This window comes from Raphanus sativus, chromosome 5 (genome assembly GCF_000801105.2).
Source record: "Raphanus sativus cultivar WK10039 chromosome 5, ASM80110v3, whole genome shotgun sequence".
In the NCBI taxonomy this organism is placed as follows: domain Eukaryota; kingdom Viridiplantae; phylum Streptophyta; class Magnoliopsida; order Brassicales; family Brassicaceae; genus Raphanus; species Raphanus sativus.
In genome coordinates this window covers 8,814,180-8,831,855 of record NC_079515.1, presented here as the reverse complement: position 1 = coordinate 8,831,855, position 17,676 = coordinate 8,814,180, and the positions used below count along the sequence as shown (strand labels likewise).

Sequence of the window (17,676 nt, the reverse complement as noted above, 5' to 3'; positions counted from 1 at the left end):
ATAAGTTATACCAATCAAATTTCGTCATTTACCTCAAATGAATATATATAATCATTTAATCAAAAAGGTCAGCTCTAGGTTTCGTCATTTACGTTATGGAAGTTATTGGAGTTGTCGCTTTAAGGTCAGCTCTAGATTATGGTCTTTTGGAACAGAAAAATTGATTAAACTCACCAATATCTGAACAGTTTTTATATTTTTGGAACAGAAAAATTGAAACCAAACCGAAAATAAAACAATCCAAAATACAATTTATATACTTAAAACTATTATATTTTATTTCATTTTGTAAATTATCAAATATTATAAATAACTATTTATAAATGAACTACCCAAAAACCCCGCTTTATAATATTACTTTTTATTCCAAATATTTGAAACTATTCTAATTCCCTAATAAAACTGAACCACCCGAATATTTTTTTTATCCAAAAATTTAAAATTATACGAGTTATCTAATATTTTAGAAAAATCCTTAAAATGTGATTTTTACCCGTAATACTCAAAATTATCCAAAAATAGAACCAAACCAGAACCAGAATCGAATTAAACTCGAATTTTATTGGATTCCTAAATTTGTTATCCAAACCAAATCTAAATTTAAAATAACCAAACCAAAATGAAACACAAATTCATACATACATAACGGTTCCTTTATCTCTTCAACCGAAAAAATTCAAAAACAATAACCGAACCAGAACCTAACCGAAAACTAAGAAAAAAATAATTGAACTGAATCGAAAACCAGATGCTCATGCCTAAAGATTTTAGTGAAAAAAGGACTAACAAATTCGTTAACAGAAATAATCCCGCGCTTTAAAAGCGCGGATCAAAATCTAGTATTTGTTAAAAAACCAGAATTCTTTCGAATGTCTAATCCAATAAGCCCCACTTATGTTCTAAGACTTTATGAAATTCTTAGTCCACAAAAAAAAAATTCTTAGGAGGTGTTATTGGTTTGTACATTTTAATGGATTTGAAAATCCAAATTAAATCTAGTATTATTGGTTATATGATTTTGAATATATATTCAAATCAGGTGTTATTAGTTCTGTGATTTTAAAATAAATTTTAAAATCAAGTGTTATTCAATAGTAGGGATTTCTTTAAATATTTGATTTAGATTTGGATTTGGTTAGATTTATAAGTGATTTTAAGAGTAAAATACAAAGGGGCAAATATCATGTTATACCTTGTCATTTTGAGTGGATTTGTTTTATTGGTTTTCTCCGAGTCTTTCTATTTTTTATTTTATTTTTTGTTTTATAGACGTGGATTGACACTTTGCCGGTGTACTAGATCAAATGGTTACTAATGCAACATAATAATATAACTAGGATCTAAATAGCTAGTTATTGCAAGAAAATTCCAGACTATAATAACTAGCTAGTCATTCCAGTTCGAAGCATTTGTCGTCCTCCTCAATATCTCAAACCAGAGATAGACGTATTTAACAAATTTCTAAATAAACTATAAGCTCTTCTTTATATTATAAAATAATATATGATATGTGAAATGGGAAAACATATGTTTTGGCTTTTTATATTTTTATTTTATTATAAGGCTAAACTTATCACAAATCCACTTGTTTTGATTTTTAAATCTATATCACTTTGATTTTAGAATATATATCATTGATTCTGAAATATACTTTTTTGATTTTAAAATCAATGAATTTATTGAAAATTTCTAAATTCTCCATGGATTTCTAAATCTATTAAAATACTAGAACCAATAACCCCCACTTAATCCACGTTCGGTGTTCCCATCAATCGGTTTGTAAGATTGAACCGGTTTTACATTGCACTCGGTTTGGTTCAATTCAAATCCAGGAGAAAAAAAATCCAAAGGGCGAGTGAACTCGTGCTCATCAAGAGTCGACTCCTCAAGAAACCTCTTATCTTAAACCCTGAGAGCATGCTTATCGCGGGCTCTAAAGCCCTGGTCCTTATGTTTTTGGGCTAAAAATAAATGAAAAATGGTGAATTAAGCTAAGAGACATCGCACAACGTCCTTGGTTTGGATACAAATTGGGCTGGTCCTTCAGACATGTGTCAGCATGAGATTGGACAGAGCAATTAGGGCAAAAGAACTTTGTCGTTTGACAAACCTATCTTGTTCTCTCCGCTCTCTCTTCTCAAAGGCGACTCCCTTGGCGATTCTCTGTGTTCTCTCCGCTCTCTCTCTGCCGACGGCGTGTTCCACGGCGAATCAACGACGTGGGCTCCTGCATCTCTCTCTCGACTCAGACAAACATCGCGGTGGATCCTTCTCCGATTCTCGACATCGATTCTCTCGACTGAGACAGAAAAATAGGTACGTCGATCTATCTCCTCCGCATCTGTTGTTGTTGCTAGTTGATTCCGGTTTCAATTGTTGGTTTAACTTTTACATTGATCGGTTTCAATTGTTGGTTTAACTGTTGTGATGTGGAATCTGATAATTGTGGAATCTGATAAGTGTGTAATATTTTTGCTAAAATTTGGGTAATAATTGTGTACTTGATCTAAGAAAAAATATGGTTGATAGAGTAGTCGGTTTTAATTTTTGTGATTGGTTATATAGAGTACTCGGTTTCATTGTTGTGATTTGTTAAAAAGCTTTTGATCATGTTGGTTTCATTGTTGTGATTTGTTAAAAGCTTGTTGTAGTTTCATTGTTGGTTTAAATTGTTGTAGCTTTTGATCATAGAGTAGCTCGTTTTAGTTGGGATGTTGTGGTCACCTAGTTACTTGTAGAGTAGTTAATTTTAGTTGTAGGTTGTAACTAAAAAATCACTTGTAGGTTGTAACTAAAATTCACTTGTAGGTTGTAGTTTGTAGTAGTCACTTGTAGAGTAGTAACTAAAAATCACTTGTAGTTTGTAGTTACTTATTAGTTAATGCTAACGATTGTTTGTTTAGTTACTTGTAACTAAAAATCACTTGTAGGTTAGTAGTTTGTTTATAATAACTCACGATTGTAGGTGTTTGTTGTGTAATAAGTAGTGTAGTTGTTAATGGTAATAACTCACGATTAGACCTTGGTAGATAATGGTTTGGTGGTTGTCACATATTACTTGTAATAAAGCATTATTGAACTATAAAATCCCATCCTTATGTAGCTAATATCCTTACTCCTCTTTCTCTCTTCTTTAAAAAAAACTGCTATGGATTCAACGAATCCTGACATGGATTCAACGAATCCATATACCAATATCGTAGTAATTACGTAGGGCTTCTAACCAGTCAAGGAGAAAATGTAGTTTTCTCTCAAGAAAACTTTCAAAACTTTCCTTTTGAAAGTTTTCCCTCTAGTGTTGGAGAACCCGACATCCCTCCTTTCAGTTCCCAACACTCAGAGGCTCCAGCTGTAACTGAAGACACACCGCCGGTGGCTCGGGAGAGAAAGAAATGGACGCCAGCGGATGATGAGGTTCTGATTAGCGCCTGGCTAAACACTTCTAAGGACCCCATAGTTGCAAACGAGCAAAAGATGGGCACCTTCTGGAGACGAGTTGAAGCATACTACGCAGCAAGTCCTCACGTTACCCAGAGTGGTGGTGCGAGCTCTCATAAGAATCTAAAGCAGAGGTGGTCAAAGATCAATGGGAAGGTGAACAAGTTCTGTGGAGCTTACGCTGCTGCAGAGAGACGACAAACAAGCGGGCAGAATGAGAACGACGTGTTAAAGGAGGCTCATGTGATCTACTTCAAGGACTATAACACCAAGTTTACTCTAGAGCATGCTTGGTGTATCTTGAGGTATGAACAGAAATGGATGTGTCTCAACACAAATGCTACTGGTAAGAGGAAAACAACTGACGTCCATCCACAAGCTTCGAGTGCCACTGCCAGTGCCAGTGCCAGTGCCAGTGTTGATGAACATGAGAAGCGCCCTGAAGGTATAAAGGCGGCAAAAGCAAGAAGGAACAATGCTAAAGGGAAGTCTTTTGAGGAGTATAAGGACATGTGCAGCCTGAAGATGGTTGATCTAGCTCAGAAGGAGAAACTATGCAAGCTCTCCATACTTGACACTCTCCTTGCTAAGAAGGAGTCACTCACGGAGGCTGAAGAAATAGTCAAGGATAAACTGCTTGCCCAGTATTTCTAACTATGAATCATATGTGTTAACTTGTTGTTTTATTTGAATTTTCTGTTTTCTTTGAACTATGCTTTTAATGTTTGAACTCCCTTGTCTACTTTATGAAATAAAATCGTGTGTTCCCTGTTCTCTACTATCCATATAAATATATGTTTGAAATATATGTGCTTTTAAATATATGAAATAAAATAGTGTGTTGTTCTTTTCATTGCAGGTTAAAGGAAAATGGGAAACTACAGCTATACGCAGCCATCATGGTCAGAGGATTATTATGACAACGACGCCGACGCCGATAGTGGGTACAGCGAAACAGAGGCTGATATACTCCTCGACCAAGCTGAGATTGATGCAGCGCGGCGTCAGTACCCCCCCAGCCTGAAGTAGAGTTTGGCTTCCCGAAAGAGTGCTACTGTGGTGGTGAACCACATACCGCCACTTCCTACACAGCAACTGATCCTGGGAGGAGGTTCTACACCTGTGCGAACAGAGACGACGGAGACTGCCATGTCTGGAAGTGGTGGGATGTGGCGGCTACAGAGGAGATCAGAGCCATATCCACACTGTGTCAGCAGCTCAGTGATAAGGTTGATTATCTCTCATTTCTGAGTGACTACGAAACTCAGCTTGATGAGGCTAAGCTACTGCATAACGAGACAGAGCAGAAGTTGGTGAGGCTTGAGAGAATTGGGAAACGCTTTGAACTCGTTCTAGGTGCTATGCTTGTTGTGTTAGTGATAATAGGGATGGTGATTATCTTGAAGTAGTGCTGGTCATAAGCTACTGCTTGTTGTATGTCTTGTTTAACTTGTACTCGGTTTAAACTTGTACTCGGTTTTTAGTGTAACTTCTAGTATCTTGCACTTGTAGTAACTTCTAGTATCTTGTAATGAACTTGTAGTATCTTGTGAACTTGTATGTTAACATGTACTTGTATGAACTTGTATCTTGTATTAAACTTGTATGAACTTGTATCTTGTATTAAACTTGTATGAACTTGTATCTTGTACTTGTAGTAACATGTATGTTTTTATTTCAACTTGTATCTTTTGTATCACATGCCTTTTCTCTACGTGTGGTTGGTACACTAGCAAGTGTAAAAAGATCACATGCCTTTTCTCTACGTGTTATGGTTACAACACGAGTGTAAAAAGATCACATGCATACTACTATTTTAACTAACAATCACATGTTTTTGTTTGAGTCTAAAATATCACAAGAACCATCATCACGGGATTTTCCCAACATCAAGATGACTATCTCATACTTAAGCTATAAATATGACAAATGCCGTGTGTTTACAAATACACAAATCCCCCATCTTTTACTCATACATTTTTTCTCCACTTAAATGGCATCTTCTTCCCATTACCATTATCATTACAACATAAATGACGATGCAGATTTAGAAGTTCCGTTCGAGGAATTTTTTACCAACAATCCTATTCCAGAACCAAAAGAGCGGAAAAACGAATTTTTATCGAGAGAAACCGGGAAGATGGCAACACCAGGCTTTGGAATGATTATTTTAGCGAAACTCCGACATACCCGCACAATTTATTCAGGCGACGTTTTCGAATGAACAAGTCTTTGTTCTTGAGTATTGTGCATCGTCTCTCTACAGAAGTAGAGTATTTTCGACCAACACAAGATGCAGTCGGTAGGTCGAGTCTATCTCCGCTCCAGAAATGTACCGCAGCTATTCGTCAATTGGCGTATGGTGGTGGAGCTGATACAGTTGACGAATATGTACGACTTGGTGAAACAACAGCTGCTAAATGTTTGCACCATTTTACCGCCGCAATAATCCACTTGTTTGGCGATCAATACCTCAGACAACCCACACCGGAGGATCTTCAAAGACTACTCCAAATTGGTGAAGAACGTGGATTTCCCGGGATGGTTGGAAGCATCGACTGTATGCATTGGAAGTGGAAGAATTGCCCCAGCACTTGGAAAGGAATGTATTCACGCGGAACCGGAAAACCAACATTAGTGTTGGAGGCGGTTGCTTCATATGACCTCTGGATATGGCACGTTTTTTTTGGAGCTCCAGGTACCATGAACGATCTTAATATTCTTGATCGATCACCTGTTTTTGATGACATTATTAACGGGATAGCTCCGGAAGTAAACTTATATGTCAACGGAAGGGAGTACAATTTGGCTTACTATCTGACGGATGGTATTTATCCAAAATGGGCAACTTTTATTCAATCTATCACACTACCACAGGGTCCGAAAAATTCTTTATTTGCTAAAAAACAAGAATCCGTTCGAAAAGATGTTGAGCGTGCCTTTGGAGTCCTACAAGCTAGGTTTGCCGTTGTTAGAAATCCATCTAATTTATGGGATAACAAAAAAATTAAAAATATTATGAAAGCTTGTCTCATACTCTATAATATGATTGTCGAAGATGAACGGGATTCAGACACTGTTGAAGAATTTCAAGATGAAGAATTTACATTTACCGTTAAAAAGTCTACAAAACAACCTATTGTGGATGGTCGTCGCGAAGAAGTCAAGGATCCACATATTCATCACCAATTAAAACAAGATTTGATTGAAAATATATGGGAAATGTTTGGACATCTTGAAAATTAGATATGATGTTTTAGTTTTTATGAATTCAATAAAATGTTGGTTTCCTTAATATTTCTTTTTTGTAATTTTTTTTCTTTTTCCAAGTTTCTATTTTTTTTCCTGTTTTTTATTCTACTGTTTAATATTAATTTTAAATAAATATTTTGAAAAAAATAATTCTTAAGATACAACTACAAGTCCTAGCAATAATGTACTCATTTTTATGTGTCTCTACACTTTGTCTCTTAACATCATTATATTAGTAAAATACACCTAACATCATTATACAAGGTTCTTAGGAGGTGTAATTGGTTTGTACATTTTAATGGATTTGAAAATCCAAATTAAATCTAGTGTTATTGGTTATATGATTTTGAATATATATTCAAATCAGGTGTTATTAGTTCTGTGATTTTAAAATAAATTTTAAAATCAAGTGTTATTCAATAGTAGGGATTTCTTTAAATATTTGATTTAGATTTGGATTTGGTTAGATTTATAAGTGACTTTAAGAGTAAAATACAAAGGGGCAAATATCATGTTATACCTTGTCATTTTGAGTGGATTTGTTTTATTGGTTTTCTCCGAGTTTTTCTATTTTTTATTTTATTTTTTGTTTTATAGACGTGGATTGACACTTTGCCGGTGTACTAGATCAAATGGTTACTAATGCAACATAATAATATAACTAGGATCTAAATAGCTAGTTATTGCAAGAAAATTCCAGACTATAATAACTAGCTAGTCATTCCAGTTCGAAGCATTTGTCGTCCTCCTCAATATCTCAAACCAGAGATAGACGTATTTAACAAATTTCTAAATAAACTATAAGCTCTTCTTTATATTATAAAATAATATATGATATGTGAAATGGGAAAACATATGTTTTGGCTTTTTATATTTTTATTTTATTATAAGGCTAAACTTATCACAAATCCACTTGTTTTGATTTTTAAATCTATATCACTTTGATTTTAGAATATATATCATTGATTCTGAAATATACTTTTTTGATTTTAAAATCAATGAATTTATTGAAAATTTCTAAATTCTCCATAGATTTCTAAATCTATTAAAATACTAGAACCAATAACCCCAACTTAATCCACGTTCGGTGTTCCCATCAATCGGTTTGTAAGATTGAACCGGTTTTACATTGCATTCGGTTTGGTTCAATTCAAATCCAGGAGAAAAAAAAATCCAAAGGGCGAGTGAACTCGTGCTCATCAAGAGTCGACTCCTCAAGAAACCTCTTATCTTAAACCCTGAGAGTGAGTGTGTGTGTATATTAAACAAATCTCTCTCGCTCGCTCTCTCTCTGGCACCAAACCGAACAATGGTTTCCCTCTCTAATCAAACCAGCTTTTCTTTCTACCCAAACAACCGTTTCGTTCCCGAGAAGACGCGCCTGGGAGCCGCCGGACTCAACTTCCCCAGAAAAATCAAGGTGAAAGTCACGTGCTTCGCCGCTGACCAACCACGCCAGCAACAGCAAAAGAAGAAGAAGAGTCAGAGTCAGAGCACTACTAGCGACGCCGAGTCAGGAGTAAACCCAGTTGGGTTCCTCACCAAACTCGGAATCGCTGACAGAATCTTCGCTCAGTTTCTCCGAGAAAGGTTTAAAATAAAAAAAAATCTCAACTTTGATCACAAAATGGTAGAAGAAAGAGTTCAAAAGTTGTAACCTTTCTATAAAGTTCGAAACTTTATCTCTTTGCTAACACTTATAAAACAGAGAAGAACGAGTTTCAAAGCTGTAATCTTTGCTACAGTTATCTAATATAAAAAAAGCCTGTTCCTTTTGTAGGCATAAAGCTTTAAAAGACCTTAAAGATGAGATTCTCAAGCGTCACTTCGATCTCAGAGATCTTGCTTCAGGGTATATAGTATCACACTTACTATTAGCTACCAAGATGGGTGTTGTCTAATGAATATCATTCTTCTCTACTCTTTTGTAGGTTTGAGTTACTTGGGATGCATAGACACATGGAGCACCGTGTTGATTTCATGGACTGGGGTCCAGGTTCTGTCTCTGACAACAACTTCATTACTCAGTTTCTTTACTTGATAATAATACTCTAACTTAACTCTTAACACCAGGTGCTCGCTATGGTGCTATTATTGGAGATTTCAACGGATGGTCTCCAACTGAAAACTCCGCCAGAGAAGGACTGTTTGGCCATGATGACTACGGGTATTGGTTCATCATTCTCGAAGATAAGTTGAGAGAAGGCGAAGAGCCAGAAGAACTATACTTCCAGCAGTATAACTACGTCGATGACTATGATAAAGGTGACAGCGGTGTAACAGCTGAAGAGGTTTTCCAGAAAGCTAACGATGAGTATTGGGAGCCTGGTGAGGACCGGTTCATTAAGAACCGTTATGAAGTTCCTGCAAAACTATACGAGCAGCTGTTTGGTCCCAACAGTCCACAGACGTTAGAGGATCTAGGAGATATACCGGATGCAGAGACGAGGTACAAGCAGTACAAAGAGGAGCATAAGAATGATCCACCAAGTAATCTACCTCCATGCGACATCATTGATGACGGTCGAGGCAAACCATATGATATCTATAACGTCGTGACATCTCCGGAATGGACTAAGAAGTTTTATGAGAAGTCACCTCCGATTCCTTATTGGTTAGAGACGCGTAAAGGAAGGAAGGCGTGGTTGAATAAATACATTCCTGCTGTTCCACATGGAAGCAAGTATAGATTGTATTTCAATACTCCTGATGGACCGCTTGAACGGGTCCCTGCTTGGGCTACGTATGTGCAACCAGGTATTGATAGCGTCTGCCATCTTTATTTGTTATGTTGTTGATAATGTAGCATTGAGCCACTGATCTCTAAACAGAGGATGAGGGAAAGCAAGCTTATGCCATTCACTGGGAACCTTCTCCTGAATCTGCATACAAGTGGAAACACTCCAAGCCAGACAAACCAAAGTCCTTGCGCATATATGAATGTCATGTTGGAATCAGTGGGTCTGAGGCGAAAATCTCATCTTTCGAAGAATTTACCAACAAGGTACCTCCTAGTGCGTCCATTGTATTCTTGCAAATGCAATCTTGTTATGCACATATCTTAAGTCTTTCTGTGTCTTATGAAACATCAGGTCCTCCCTCATGTGAAAAGAGCAGGATACAATGCAATCCAGTTGATTGGTATCCCTGAGCACAAGGATTATTATACCGTCGGTTATAGGGTCAGCATGCTAAACACCTCTCTTTAGCTTATCTTTTATTGACTGATTTTATCCTAATAGGGCAACTGCTGATTTATACATCATCTTTGGCTTCGTTTTCTGTTGTGCATGAAAGCTTTTTGAAGGTTTATTTCCTCATTTTCCATAATTTCTATCCATCACCATTTCAGGTTACTAATTTCTTTGCTGTCAGTAGCCGATTTGGAACCCCAGATGACTTCAAACGATTAGTTGATGAAGCACATGGTAAGTATTTCTCGCGTCTCTTGCAGAACCTTTGAGTCAAACATGTTGTTGATGAAGCATATATATAATAAATTTGAACTAATGTACATACAGGCCTAGGACTCCTTGTCTTCTTAGACATTGTGCATTCTTATGCAGCAGCTGATCAAATGGTTGGGCTTTCGCTTTTTGATGGTTCAAACGATTGCTATTTTCATTATGGTAATGTTCTAAATGGCAATTTACTTTAATATATTTCATGCCTTTGGATGTTCAAACAGAGCTCATGCATTCCTTAATGTTTAATGTGTTGATGGCCTAGTCATTGCTATGTAACTGGAAAGTAAGCAACATAGTTATTGTGCTACAACCAAAGTATATTCATATTCTTTTGAAGTCTAAAGATGCCCTCAAATATGTTCGTATATAGCTGAATATGACTGCGTTTCTTAAAACACCATGTTCCAATTTTTATCTTGCAAATAGGTAAAAGGGGGCATCACAAACACTGGGGCACACGGATGTTCAAATACGGCGACTTGGATGTTTTTCATTTTCTCATTTCAAATCTGAACTGGTAAAGGCAACCACATTGTTATGTGAATAATGATGTATTGGGTGTACTCACTCTTTTGGTCTAGCAGAAAAGTATCTTGCACTTCTAGGATAGGAATCTCTGATTGCTGTTGCAATTGGATTTTGTAGGTGGATCACAGAGTATCAAGTTGATGGCTACCAATTTCACTCACTTGCCTCGATGATCTACACGCACAATGGTTTTGCTCCCTTTAATAGCGGTTTTGATGAGTAAGACATCTACATTTCTTTAGATGCTTTGTGTAATTTGGATTTCGGTGACAGTTTGGTCAAATTGTTGATGTTTGTCCTGCTGCAGCTATTGCAATCAGTATGTTGACCGAGATGCTCTCATGTACCTCATTATGGCCAATGAAATCCTGCACGATCTACATCCAGATATAATAACAATTGCTGAGGATGTAAGCTACACATCATTCTTCTTTTGTCAATAAGTTACACATCATTTTAATGTTCCTTATTTAAAGCATAGTTAGTTTGGGCATATGGCGCTTAGGCATTGGTTTCAGGTTAAGCCATAGTTTTGTTTAAAATGATAACACATAATTTTGTTTAATTACTAGTTTAATGAAAATCGATGAGCAGAAGATAACATGCATGTATGTGTTTTCTCGTGTACAACCCATAACAGCAGACCACTGTGTCGACTGGCTTGTGTGTGTCCAATGAAGTTGACCATAGGCAGTGAAAACAGTTTTCTGACTAATTATCTTTTATGAATCTCAGCTGTACAGTGGTTCAAAATTAATAAGTTTGTTTAGTTTTTTCTTTTTTCTGCTGATCTGCATCATTGGGGTTCCATTATGCAATCAGTGTGAAACTTAATGAAGTTTCTTTTTGCTATTAGGCAACATATTACCCTGGGTTGTGTGAGCCAGTTTCTCAAGGTGGACTAGGGTTTGATTATTATGTGAACCTTTCTGCGACAGAAATGTGGGTTTCTCTCCTTGACAGCGTACCGGATAGTGAATGGAGCATGAGCAAGGTCTTATCTTTTTAAGTTTCATTGTTAGATATGACAGAACAAGACTTTGGTCCATTTTTTCTGATGTTTCGCCAGTTCTGCAGATTGTCAGTACATTGGTGGCTAACAAAGAGTATACGGACAAGATGCTCAGCTATGCCGAAAGTCACAACCAAGTATTTACTTTACAACTTTAGATGTCTAAACCTTTATGCTATCTACTATACCACTTTACTTTTAGGTTGCATTGACATTGTTGTGTGTTCTACTTTCCCCCACTAGTCCATATCGGGAGGGCGTTCATTCGCCGAAATCTTGCTTGGTGGAGTCCAAAAGGAGATAAAGTTGCTAGACAGGGGGGTTTCACTACATAAGGTACCCCTTTCGTTAGATATCTTCTACTCCTTTACACACTACATCCACAACCTAGCATAATCCTTATTCGTGATGAGAACTACTGTAGGATGAGACTGAATGCCTACTCTTTAATTTTGCATTGAAAAGTGAAAAGATGAAATCGGGAAGATTGTCTAATTACTAGCCTCTGTTTTTACCAAAGCATATTGTTGCCTCAAATATTCTCTGCGCTAGGTTTACTGCTTTTATATCTCCTACTTCTAAACTGCATCCAGCTCTCATTAAGAGAAGAATATTGTCTTATTCCAACTCTTAAGACGAACTGCATCCAGCCAAAGAAATTTTATCTGAAAGCTTTGTTTCTTTTATCTTTGTTTAAACCAGATGATTAGACTTCTTACGTTTACAATTGGTGGCCGTGCTTACCTCAACTTCATGGGAAACGAATTTGGACATCCTGAGGTAACTTTCCATGTTCTCACTGTTCTAAAGACTATAATCTGTCATGTTTCTGACGTATCACGCTTGTGTCAGAGGGTTGAGTTTCCTACACAGAGCAATAAATTCTCGTTTTCACTGGCTAACCGCCGTTGGGACCTGCTGGAAAGTGGAATCCATCATCAGTTGTTTTCATTTGACAAGGTATCTTCCGTCACACTTCTTTATACAACTACTGCTTCCAAATCCATCAATCTGGTACTTTCTCTGGAAAACTGCTTGTGTATGTAAAATGTCATAGCAATTCAATACTGCACTGGTCTGTGAAGGAGTGGAATGATTGTTATCACTAATACTCGAGAACTTGACCTTGAAAAGATTTACTGTCGATGATGCTCAATGGCAACTAGTTTTGTATATATATCTTGCTTCCTTGTAGATGTACACATCCTTATTAAAATTGTACATTCATACATGTAAGGAGTAGAAAATTGTTGCAGCCCTATTTGCTCTTGGATCAGAAGAAATGCATCATAGTTACTGATCTTATTTTTTATATTTGTAGGACGTAATGGACTTGGATAAAAGCAAGGGCATCCTTTCAAGAGGTCTACCCAGCATCCACCATGTTAATGATACAAATATGGTATTTTTGACTCCTTTTCCTTTCTTTTTTTTCTACTTAAAAAAAATTGTTTGGGTGTAGCGTATGAACCAGAAGATAATATAATTCAAAGCGCCCACTGGCATGCTAGTGTTTGCATATGCCTTCTTTATATACAATATATTTTCTAGCTAGTGGCAACAAAAGAAATACAACCAGTTGCCCTCTCGGATGATAGGTTTCTCTAAACACATTTACAGAATTACGAAATCAGAAATTAACAATAGCAAAATGAGAGTGCCAAAAATATGCATCAGGATTACAACGTATTGTTCATCATCTATAGGTAATTTCATTCTCGAGGGGTCCTTTCCTGTTTATCTTTAACTTCCACCCATCGGATTCATATGAAAAGTATGGTGTCGGCGTAGAGGAAGCTGGTGAATATACCGTAAGTTTTTTTTCCTTTCTGTATATATATTCATCCATCATAATAAGAGCCTATAAGTTTTTTTTTTCCATTTCACCTGAAAATATTACCTGGATTCTGCAGATGATATTGAACTCTGATGAAACAAAATATGGGGGTCAAGGACTTCTACAGCAGGACCAGTATCTTCAACGTTCGATTAGCAGGAGGTTTTAAATTCTCACATAGTTTATTCCTAGAAGTCCTAGTTCTCATTGAAATAAGATGTGGTCTGTTGATCATTCTGAACCAAATCCACGTTTTTGCAGAATTGATGGTCAAAGAAATTGCTTAGAGGTGTCTTTACCTAGCAGGACTGCACAAGTCAGCTCTCCCTTTCTCCCTGTTACTTACCATTTACAAGTTCATATATTCAAACTCCATTTTTATATATCCAGGTTTACAAGTTGACCCGGATTCTCCGAATATGATCCTCTCGCCATGTATGGCGAATACAAACACCAACATGTTTGAAGCTAGCTCTGAACCCAACGTCAGTACGAGAGGTGATATGTAGACATGGCCATTGCAAGCAGTGATGGGAATTGAGAATAATGGCCTTCATAGATGAGAGATGAAGAAACAAGAAAACAAATCTTTTAAACCAGCGGCATGTTACGGAAACTTTAACATATCAATATTGTATGGCTTTGACTGATCCTATGTAGTAACTTTTTTAGGTAGATAGCTTTTGGTAGTGGGTATTATAGATCGGTTAATATATTTCTCAACAAAATCTTTGCTTTCCGCAAGTAACCCAGCTGCTTAGTTATATAAACTTATAATTGTTTACCCAGTCCAAAAAAAAAATTCCAAGGCAAACATGTTATAACGTGAAGAACTTAAACAGAAGAGTCTTGTGCTTGTGCTTCTGAAGTATCCACAGGTACTTCTCCGAAAAGGTCATCATATGAAACAGGAACTCTGATCCTCTCATGAACAGACTTCCTTTTTTTCTGCGGGTTGGATTCAGTCTGCTCAGCTACAGGCATAGCACACATCTCAGTGCCCAGAGCTTCATCAGAAGATGCATTTGCAGAGGCAAGTCCTTCGGAGGAGCTACCCTCATCTCTTTTCGGCCCTAACTTCGGTCTTGTGTTTGGGTACCTAAACTGCTTCTGCAATGTTTGAATAGTTTAAGACACAGAGAGAGGTGAGAGGCGTAGTGAAGAAAACATGGCATAACAATGTTAAGCTAAAGAAACACGATATATATCAAAGCATGTTGTGATAAGACAATAGGCAAGAACAAACCTCAAACTCCTTGGTCTTTTTCATTATCTCTCTGTAAGATGCGGGCTGTCTCGCTTTGATGATGTTCCACAACACACCACCTCCTGACCGTTTCCTACTGCCATCAGCAGTCACCTGACCTCCACATGTCTCGATTGCTTCCACCTGAGACAAACATACAAATTTTGCCATCACCAATCATATCTCAATAACTTTAGTAGGACAAACCGGAATATAAATCTTTAAAACCAAGTTCAAGCAAATAGAGCGAGCAACAGAGGAGAATCCACAAAGCGTGGTTTGATAGGATAGACAGTCATCTCTCGTTTGACACTGTTGATCTCGCTCATAGTCATAGATGAAATGAAATCACAATATGTCAATTTAAATCACATGATTCCAGTTGAAATAGCAAAGAAAGCATCTTGAAGTAAAGTTATATCGTATTAATACCTCATTGACAAGATCACTCAAGGCAGGAATTCCAAGACACCCAACAGCAGTGTAAACCATGTAAGACTTCTTCTCCTTGAGGCGTCTACAAGTATCCCTAACAAACCTGCCACAAACCATATCCAACAAAATGAACATAAAACTTCAAAAAAATCACACAAGAGGTCGAAAAATCAGGCAAGAGTTACAGAAGAACAAAAAGGATTCAGAGATAGATACCTGTCTAAATCCATGGGTTTGCCCATCACAGGACCATTCCTTCGTTTCTTCTTCTTATTCTTCTTCCTCTTGTTCTTGTTTGGCTGATTCTGCCCATCCTTGGTACCCAAGATCCCTTCTTTATCCTTGTCGTCACCATTATGTCTCTCTCCAGAATGTAAATCATGCTCTGCGAAAATCTCCCCTTCTTCCACATCAACCATATCAACATCTTCCATGGTATCAAACCCGTCATCTTCTTCATATATAGCATCCAACACACTTTCTTCTCCCTCCATGACCAAAACCTAAAATCCCAACAACAACAACAACAAAAAATCAAACACAGCTTCCCATAAAACAAAGTTCACACTCTGATCCACTCAAACAAAACTTCAAAACCCCAACTTTTACAGCAAACCCATTTAGAAAATAACGATTGTGAGTGAATACGCGATAAAAGTCGCTATACGACATCAAAGGAACGATCTTTATAAATGAATAAACAAAAAAAATCTCAAAATCAAAACTTTTAAATGAATAGCTAGATAAAAAACAGAGAAGGAGGCTAACCTCGAAACACCACCGATCTTCTCTGAACTATAATCGAGATATCATCAGAGAACACACCTCAACCTCATCAACGATGCAATGAGGAAGACAACAATCCGTTTAGGGTTTAAACCGCTTATTTTTATTTATTGCCCTTTTAATGACGACGACCAGTGTTTTTGAACCAGACGGAACCGGCGGTCAGATTAAACCTTCAATCGGGGAACATATTTAGATTGAATAGATAAAAATCGAATTTATTTATAATCTATTCTATTAATTTTGCAGTATTAAAAATCGAATTTATTTTTGTTTTAAATTTAATTTTTGATATTTGTTTTTATTTCTGATTATATTTGTATTTTTCGTAATTATATTTGTGTATAAATTTTAATCAAAATATATTTTATTAAATAATAACAATTTAAAAATTGATCTGATATACGCACAGTTAAAACTGGGTTACGGGTCAAACTCGCCGCGCTGACCCGCCAACCCGCGGATTTTAATTTTGTTTTGGTTAAAAAATATGACTCGCACAATCCGCAAACAAATAATTTTGTATCCTTACCCGCTCCGCTTAATTTTGTGGTTATCTGCGGGTTATATATATTTTAAAAATTATTATTTAATTTAGTTATTATAAAAAATATATTTATATTAAAAAATTTATACATGATTTAAATTTTAAATTATTATTTTCAAATTCCTGTATTTAAAAAAAATATTTACTTTTTAATTATTATTTTTAAATACTTTACGGATCGACGGGTAGCCGCGATCCAGAATCCACCAACCCATTCTCAACCCCGCATAAAATAATTATAACCTGCACCCGCAAATTGATTTTGTAAATATAATCTCAATATGCAATACTATCAGAATTTAGTAGGATATATTTGGTTTTGTGAAAATAGAATTTGTTATGTACGTATTGCTTAAAAAATAGGATATTAGTGGTTATGAAAATATTTTTGTTATTTATATGCGTGTGTATATAAAAGAATTGTATATTTTTTTCTAGATTTTACCAAAAAAGCAGTTATAAAAATTGTTAGTTATTGTATCTTACGTTTTGTAACCGTGAACAATTATCTTTTTTTCCAGATAACGTTATATACACACATAAGCAGTTATATATAGCAATGATATTTTTTTTATTGGACCCAACTATTATCAACAGGACATCTTCATATTTTAATAGTATTGATTATGACCCGCCTTTTTAAAAGACGGGTATATTTTTTGTTTTTTTTTGAGAAACTTAAGTTTTAAATTTGTGTGTGTTTTTAAAATTATATTTGTAATATATTAATTTAATTTAATATCTTTTTAGTATCTATATTAAATATGTCAAGTTGTATAATTATACACCTATGCCATATGCATTTCAGAAACCATTTTAAAATTTTTAAATTTTATTCATAAAATTTACAACATATTATATTTCTTAGTAGTTACTTAACATAATTAGTTAAGAATATTCGTACTCAAAAAGACCCGACTCGGAATCAACCAAAAACCAAAGTTTCATACTCAGTGTTTTGAAAACTGATACGGACCCACGGTTAAACTGATAAATCCGGTGATCCAAGATAAATAAAGTTTGGATTTTGTGAAGAAAAACTAATATTTTTAAAACCTAATAAAACCCGCTAAAACTCGTTAAACCCCAGAAACCAATTATCGATTAAACCATTGGTTGAACTAATAG

General features: G+C 36.0%; 3 protein-coding genes and 1 pseudogene across 3 annotated transcripts; 3 read left to right on the top strand and 1 right to left on the bottom strand.

The window, feature by feature from the left end:
* Positions 1-3,148: 3,148 nt before the first annotated feature.
* Positions 3,149-4,092, top strand: LOC108858129 (glutathione S-transferase T3-like). The gene is made up of 2 exons (XM_056985628.1): positions 3,149-3,210; positions 3,297-4,092. The coding sequence occupies exons 1-2, from the start codon at positions 3,149-3,151 to the stop codon at positions 4,090-4,092; spliced, it is 858 nt and encodes a 285-aa protein (XP_056841608.1).
* Positions 4,093-4,308: 216 nt separating this feature from the next.
* On the top strand, positions 4,309-4,847 carry LOC108858128 (uncharacterized protein At4g04775-like; annotated as a pseudogene).
* A 3,052-nt stretch (positions 4,848-7,899) lies between these two features.
* LOC108805102 (1,4-alpha-glucan-branching enzyme 3, chloroplastic/amyloplastic) lies at positions 7,900-14,278 on the top strand. The gene is made up of 21 exons (XM_018577067.2): positions 7,900-8,280; positions 8,471-8,542; positions 8,622-8,686; positions 8,764-9,447; positions 9,522-9,694; positions 9,783-9,872; positions 10,043-10,118; positions 10,212-10,319; positions 10,584-10,674; positions 10,803-10,904; positions 10,993-11,095; positions 11,542-11,679; positions 11,763-11,834; positions 11,941-12,033; positions 12,400-12,477; positions 12,550-12,657; positions 13,019-13,099; positions 13,404-13,508; positions 13,611-13,696; positions 13,796-13,850; positions 13,925-14,278. Exons 1-21 carry the CDS (start codon positions 8,000-8,002, stop codon positions 13,955-13,957), a joined length of 2,694 nt encoding a protein of 897 aa, XP_018432569.1. The 5' UTR covers positions 7,900-7,999; the 3' UTR covers positions 13,958-14,278.
* On the bottom strand, positions 14,248-16,160 carry LOC108805103 (uncharacterized). Its single transcript, XM_018577068.2, has 5 exons — positions 15,984-16,160; positions 15,432-15,718; positions 15,213-15,318; positions 14,781-14,924; positions 14,248-14,644 (listed from the first exon to the last, which is right to left on the bottom strand). The coding sequence occupies exons 2-5, from the start codon at positions 15,707-15,709 to the stop codon at positions 14,369-14,371; spliced, it is 804 nt and encodes a 267-aa protein (XP_018432570.1). The 5' UTR covers positions 15,710-15,718; positions 15,984-16,160; the 3' UTR covers positions 14,248-14,368.
* Between the last annotated feature and the right edge of the window lie 1,516 nt (positions 16,161-17,676).